Source organism: Triticum aestivum, chromosome 7A, assembly GCF_018294505.1.
Source record: "Triticum aestivum cultivar Chinese Spring chromosome 7A, IWGSC CS RefSeq v2.1, whole genome shotgun sequence".
Classification (NCBI taxonomy): domain Eukaryota; kingdom Viridiplantae; phylum Streptophyta; class Magnoliopsida; order Poales; family Poaceae; genus Triticum; species Triticum aestivum.
Window position 1 is genome coordinate 106,081,467 of NC_057812.1, and position 6,886 is coordinate 106,088,352.

At 54.9% G+C, this 6,886-nt stretch overlaps 1 protein-coding gene across 5 annotated transcripts; it reads right to left on the reverse strand.

The window, feature by feature from the left end:
* Positions 1-796: 796 nt before the first annotated feature.
* Positions 797-4,924, reverse strand: LOC123150285 (BTB/POZ domain-containing protein NPY1). 5 transcript variants are annotated; one of them, XM_044570119.1, is made up of 5 exons: positions 4,529-4,924; positions 3,406-3,475; positions 3,153-3,323; positions 1,746-2,930; positions 797-1,646 (listed from the first exon to the last, which is right to left on the reverse strand). In XM_044570119.1, exons 1-5 carry the CDS (start codon positions 4,594-4,596, stop codon positions 1,017-1,019), a joined length of 2,124 nt encoding a protein of 707 aa, XP_044426054.1. In that variant the 5' UTR covers positions 4,597-4,924; the 3' UTR covers positions 797-1,016. The 5 variants fall into 5 exon arrangements, with proteins under 5 accessions (XP_044426054.1, XP_044426053.1, XP_044426057.1 ...); XM_044570118.1 differs by having other exon boundaries at positions 3,406-3,490; XM_044570122.1 differs by lacking the exon at positions 3,153-3,323.
* Positions 4,925-6,886: the final 1,962 nt, after the last annotated feature.

The window sequence follows — 6,886 nt, forward strand, 5'->3', positions numbered from 1 at the left end:
AGTGATGAATATTGTTAAATACATGGAGAACATTTTTAAGAATACATGATGAAAATTTACATGCATAATATATTTTCTTGCAGGTGTTTCTTGCAGCTTTCCCCTTTGCTCGGGTGTCCGAGGACGACGGCGAAGTATGCTGCGTGGTGTGCTTCTAGTTTTGAGTGAGCTGTGTCCCGTGTTATCTCCAGGTACTCTCGTAACTAGCTCCTTGCCTAACTCTCGGGTGAGCGCCTCTTCTTATCGACAGCGCGGCGTCCTTCGAGCCAGGATGAGAGGCTAGGGTCCCTCTTCGGAATTAGAGAAGGAAGTAGCTGTGTTCCCTCAACCCAGTGGAGCAGTGTTGATCCGTCCTCTCGTGGCTATCGGCTCATCGAGGAAGCTTCTTCTGCTTAGTTGTTTTTGGATCTTGAGTGTAGTGGGCATCAACATTTGCAAGATGTTTTTTCTCTGACTTCTTTAGCTGGTTATGTGTGTTGCATCGTAAGCTGCCCTATCAGCTCCATGTGCCGTTCGGTCGATTGTTTCATTTCATGGTGGCCATATGTAAACGCTGGCCGTCAAAGCCGGTCTCTTTTTGAGCCTTTCATCTAAAACCGTCACCACTTGTCACGATCCTAGCAGCTACTCTCTCCGTTCGGAATTACTTATCTTGAAAATGGATATATCTAGTACTAAAGTACATCTAGATACATCTATTTCTGTGACAAGTAATTTCGAACGGAGAAATAACGTGCACTGTTTTAGAAATTCCCCGACCCCGCTGCACAACCATACCTTTTACTGCGACAAGACACAAAAAGAAAGACCAGCCGATCTATTCAAAGATCAGACAAAATAAGGATTAGCTTCTAGCTGATCATCGGTCGAGCACTTCGGATCAATACATTTCTCCTGAACAAAACAGACCCTGAATTGAAGTTAGCATGCAGCATTTGGTCCGTCGTCGGCGACCGACTCCGTGGACACTCCTCTGTACAGCCAACCTCCTGCAGCGCCGGCAGGCCGTCGCCGGCCTAGGACACCGAGTACCGCCGGTTCCTCGACGACGAGCCGGACGACTTGTTGGACCCCAGCGGCTTGGCCGACGACCGCGGGCTCTGCGAGCTCCCGGACGTGTCGGAGCTCTTGCTCACCACCTCGCCGGGCCCCGGCGGCTTCCCGACCACCCACAGCCGGTCGAAGATCCGCCGCGACCGCGACGACAGCGACATCCTGCTGCTCTGGTTCGCGATGCTGGCGCTCCTCGCCAGGCGCCGGCCGTCGCTGACGGCGTCCTCGGCGCGGCGGCGGTCCTCGCCGACCAGCTTCAGGCTCATGCTCCCGATCTGCTTCCTCAGGGCCGCCGACGGGGCCGGGGGCTCCGGCAGCGCCAGCGCCAGCGCGCGGTTCTTCCAGCAGTCGCCGTCGCCGTCGTCTTCCAGTTCCAGGTGCGCGTTGTCGTCGCCGGCGGCGGCCAGCAGGAGCGACGCGCTCGCGCTCCCCGCCGCCGCGCGCATCTGCTCGAAGAAGAGCACCTGCACCACCACCCGCAGCGGGAGGCGGTCGTTCTGCGCCGCGTGGATGCTCGCCTCCTTGGACAGCTTCTTCACGTCCATCAGGCTCGAGATCCTCCTCTTCTCCACCTTCGACAGATTTGGGTGCATCTGACGAGAAGAATCCACACCAGTTTTCATGTCAAGATCATCAAAAAATACAGTGCGATTCTTGGCAAACGGACATGCATGAGATCAGATGTAATGTACCTTGAGGAAGACATCAATGGCGGTGTACAGGGCGTCGTGCGACGGCCTGGCCGACTCGGGCATGGAGGTCGCCAGCCCGACGAAGCTCGACACCGGCAGGTTCGGGTCGGCAGCGACCTCTGCCAAGTACCCGTCGACGAGTTTGCACAGCGCCAGCAAGGAAGGGTCGTCTGCCTCCCCGTTCGTCTCAAACACGTCCTCCCCGTCAATGTCGTCGAGTCCGGCGCGCCGAATGTACCGGCCGACGAGCGCCTCGACAAGCTCGACGTCGTAGGTGGTCTGCGCCGGGGGCTTGGCGGGTATCAGGAGATCGCTCACCGACGCCTCGTGCAGCTGCAGCACGATCCTGTCCAGGAGCTCCTCCCTCAGCAGCTCCCCTGCACCGACCAGGACGGCGAGCTTCAGCAGGTTCAGGAGGAACTGGCAGGAGCAGCCGCACGGCGACGACCCATCGCCGTCCGACGGCAGCAGCCAGACGATGGTCTCGAGCACTTCCATGGCGCAGGCATCGTCTTCGTCTGCCGGGGTATCGCCGCGCCGGCAGCTCTCCGGGAACCACCTCGCGGCGTAGGCCCTGAGAGCCTCCCCGACGACATCAGAAGGCACCCTATCAGCCCTGGACTTCACGGCCACCATGACGCGCTTGTAGAGCTCCACGTCCAGCTCGCACAGGTCCTCCACCCACCAGTCCCTGGGCACGGCCGGCGACGACGAGGAGCACCGGCGAGCCTCGACGATCTCGTCAGACGACGCCGCCTTCCGGTTGTACGTGTAGGACCAGACCACGCTCCCGGGGCTGGCCGTGGCCTTGGCGGCGATGGAGTCGACGCACCTTGCGACGAGCCTGAGGTCCTCGGACCACGGCAGCAGCGCGACGGTGCTCTGCAGCGCGATGATGGAGTCCTTCCAGCTCCGGAAGACGCCGGAGTTGAGGAACACCTCGATCTTGAACACGAGGTTGCCCTTGTCCACGTCCTCCGTCATGCCCAGGTGCTCGGCGGCGCACCGCGCGGCCACCACGTTGTACGGGTTGAGCGTGACGACCATGCCGTAGCAGAACTTGGCGCAGATCTCGAAGGCCCTCGCGCCGCCGGGCAGGCCGCCGACGCGCACCTCGTCGGCGCCGCCCTGGCTCGCCTCCACGATCAGCCGCTGCAGCAGGCTGCTCTTGGACAGCAGAGGGAACTGCAACCACATTGCACACACACATCAAAATTACAGCCGACATTGAAACCAGCGGAATTACAGCGGCCATTAACCGATGGTTAAAGAACAAATTTGGTGGCCATGATTGGTTGAACAGTGGGGAATTGCTGATCTGCTGTAGCATTCTGTGTCCGCTTCGAGCGGACGCAGCAAATGGGCATATTCAATTGAGAGGCGCTACGTGCAAACGTGTGCACTCACCAACCATGTACTCGTGGAAATGGAGAGCCGATCTAGAGGAACCCATGGAAAGATTCTGAGCGGCGGGCAGCGTGGATCCAAATTACAAGTGGCAGCGCTTGACCGAAAGACGTTGGAATGCAGCCGCATCTTGCGGTGTGCTCGTAGCTGTACGTTGGCGCATGCATTGTTCTAACTCGAGCTTCAGAAGTTCAGATATAGCAGCAATGATTTCGATGGGTAAAATGCAGAGGGATTGATTAGATTAAGTTACCTTGTGCAGGTAGAACCTGGCGTCGTCGACATGGACGACGATGTCTGACGGCAGGTCGGACAGCACGTATCTGCGGGAGGATGATCTGTTCACAGTTACATGCTGATAATGTTGAACAAGGCATGGAAGAAGCTGAGGATGTAGCAGATCAAGAACATGAATGAAATGCTGAGGAATATCAAGAAATATCAAGATACTTTTGACACGCCGTGCAGGCTTTCAGGTTAATCTATTCTGTCAGTGAAACATATACAGCATTTTGCCAAAATTTGATTGATTTTACCAAACATTCTCTTAAGAAACAACTAGTAGTAGTATTAATCAAATACTAGCAGTGAGGGAACATTCTTGTTGAGGTGCAGACGTACAGATACGCCGCAACCAAGACCCAAAAATAATCTAAAGAGGTGTGAAGTCCAAGATCCGGTGGGCGTGGCCATGTGCATGGCAAAGGGGGGAGAAGAGAAAACAAGCAGCATTTTGATCAGAATCGCAACTTTACAGGTAAAATACTACTCTTTTTTTGAAAGGTAAAATACTACTCCAACGAAGAGAAAAGAATCCTATGATCCATACTGCAACTGCTACGACCATGGCTTGTTTGTGCAGCGGCCAGAAGGTGGGGAACGGCCGGCTTTTCTCGCCCCGTCACTGGTCAAATGCCGCGGGTACGTATGCTCACGAGCGCTCGAGCTGTGGCAGGGGTAGCATAGCAGCAGCCCCACAGTTCAAGATCAGATCATTTCAGTGGTAGAAACTACTCATGTAACGCAAGCAAAAGAAATGCTTTTTCAAGGAGAAAAGACCAAGACTACATACTCGAGAAAAGATTTGCACCTGTAAAGAAAGGGAGGCTAGTTTCTTGCATAAAACACCGCATTGTTGTTTTTGTTCTGCTCCAGAGAGAAAATAGTTTAAGAGATGGGCATAGATCGAAAGGCCAGCCTGCCGAGGACAAATCCGGCCTAGTGCTAGAAGCCAAGAACACTAGAACAGCAAGCAAATGCATCGAACGCTACTGAATACTGACAGCACATTCTGTTCGATCGCGCAGCACAGCAGGTGAGAAGTAGAAGCAGGAGATGCAAGCTTGCAAATGGCAGTGCCTCCAAAGAAGGCTCACCTGGAGTCGCCGCCGCCGCCGTCGGCCTGGAAGGCGTCCGGCTTGGAGCCGAGCTTCATGAACTTCATGGCGAAGACGAACTTGACGAACTGCTTGCTGTCAGTGCTCTCTCTCTTCTTCTTCTTCTTCTTCCTCGGCGGCAGCTTCTCTGCGGCTCAGCGTGCTCCTCTCGCTTCCATCCCACGTCTCCCTGCCTCCTGCCTCCGCACTCCCTCCTCCTGCGGCGCCGGTGCTTCACCAGTTCTATTTACTCCGGGAGCAGAGGCCAGGCCGTAGTCCCGAGAAGCGCACACACACGGGCAGAGAGAGGGAGGGGGAGAGAGATGGCTTGGCAGGTTTGGTGAGGGGAGGGGTGGTGGAATTAAACTCGGCGCCTTTACTGCGGGTGCATGCCGCGTTCGGCTACCTATCTATACCTAGCGCTCTACTGGCGCTAGCGCGCTGCACGCCTGCCCGGTCTTTTCTTCTCTTTTCCTACTTATTTTTTCTCTTTCATTCAGAACGCGCGCGTGCTGTACTACTATACGGCTGCTTCTTCAGAGTTTCTGCGTGCGTAGCGTACGGGACCGAGATTTGGAGCTGGGCCAACCAAAGATTTGGCCTCGGAAAAGCTGGATGATTAGGAGCACGGGTTGACTGGCCATGATCCACTGTTCTTTGGTTCCCTTAGGGCCAACCCCCTCCCCCATCCCCCAGAAGCTAGCAAGTTGGATGCAAACCCTAGCCACCGCCGAACACCAACCCCTCCTCCCATGCCGACGGGCAAAGCCCGCATGGCATCGGCGGCGGCATGCCCTCCCTCACCCGCTCGCATGGCGGGTTGTGATGGCCTCTACCTCGGCGTTGGGGGTCCTCAGGCTGTCTTCTGCGCGGACGGCGGTGTCTTGGAACCTGGGACACGTCCCATGGCCTTCTAACTGGCGGCGACTATAACATACGGCAGGCAGCCGTACCTCATGCATGGCGAGCAACCGCAACTCCGGCGACGTCCATGATTGGCTCGGGTTAGTTGCCCTTATTCGATCTGGATGGCTTAGTGGTGGTGATCCAGACACGGCCGGCCAGGTGGCGGTGTCTTGCATACTATTCTGCAGCGATATCCTGTGGCTCCACGACGGCGATGGTCGCCGAAGGGTCTTCGGGAGGGTCCATCATTCGAGATCCGGTGGTGTGTTGGAAATATGCCCTAGAGGCAATAATAAAAGCATTATTATTATATTTCCTTGTTCATGATAATTGTCTTTATTCATGCTATAATTGTGTTATCCGGAAATCGTAATACATGTGTGAATAACAGACACCAACGTGTCCCTAGTGAGCCTCTAGTTGACTAGCTCGTTGATCAACAGATAGTCATGGTTTCCTGACTATGGACACTGAATGTCATTGATAACGAGATCACATCATTAGGAGAATGACGTGATGGACAAGACCCAATCCTAAACATAGCACAAGATCGTATAGTTCGTTTGCTATAGTTTTCCAATGTCAAGTATCTTTTCCTTAGACCATGAGATCGTGTAACTCCCGGATACCGTAGGAGTGCTTTGGGTATGCCAAACGTCACAACGTAACTGGGTGACTATAAAGGTAGACTACGGGTATCTCCGAGAGTGTCTGTTGAGTGACATGGATCAAGACTGGGATTTGTCACTCCGTATGACGGAGAGGTATCACTGGGCCCACTCGGTAATGCATCATCATAATGAGCTCAGAGTGACCAAGTGTCTGGTCACGGGATCATGCATTACGGTACGAGTAAAGTGACTTGCCGGTAACGAGATTGAACGAGGTATTGGGATACCGACGATCGAATCTCGGGCAAGTAACATATCGATAGACAAAGGGAATAGCGTACGGGGTTGATTGAATCCTCGACATCGTGGTTCATCCGATGAGATCATCGTGGAGCATGTGGGAGCCAACATGGGTATCCAGATCCCGCTGTTGGTTATTGACCGGAGAGTCGTCTCGGTCATGTCTGCTTGTCTCCCGAACCCGTAGGGTCTACACACTTAAGGTTCGGTTACGCTAGGGTTGTAGGGATATGTATATGCAGTAACCCGAATGTTGTTCGGAGTCCCGGATGAGATCCCGGACGTCACGAGGAGTTCCGAAATGGTCCGGAGATAAAGATTTATATATGGGAAGTCCTGTTTCGGGCATCGGGACAAGTTTCGGGGTTATCGGTATTGTACCGGGACCACCGGAAGGGTCCCGGGGGTCCACCGGGTGGGTCCACCTGTCCCGGGGGGCCACATGGGCTGAAAGGGGGTGCGCCTTGGCCTAATGGGCCAAGGGCACCAGCCCCACATAGGCCCATGCGCCTAGGGTTTAAGGGGGCAAGAGTCCTAGGAG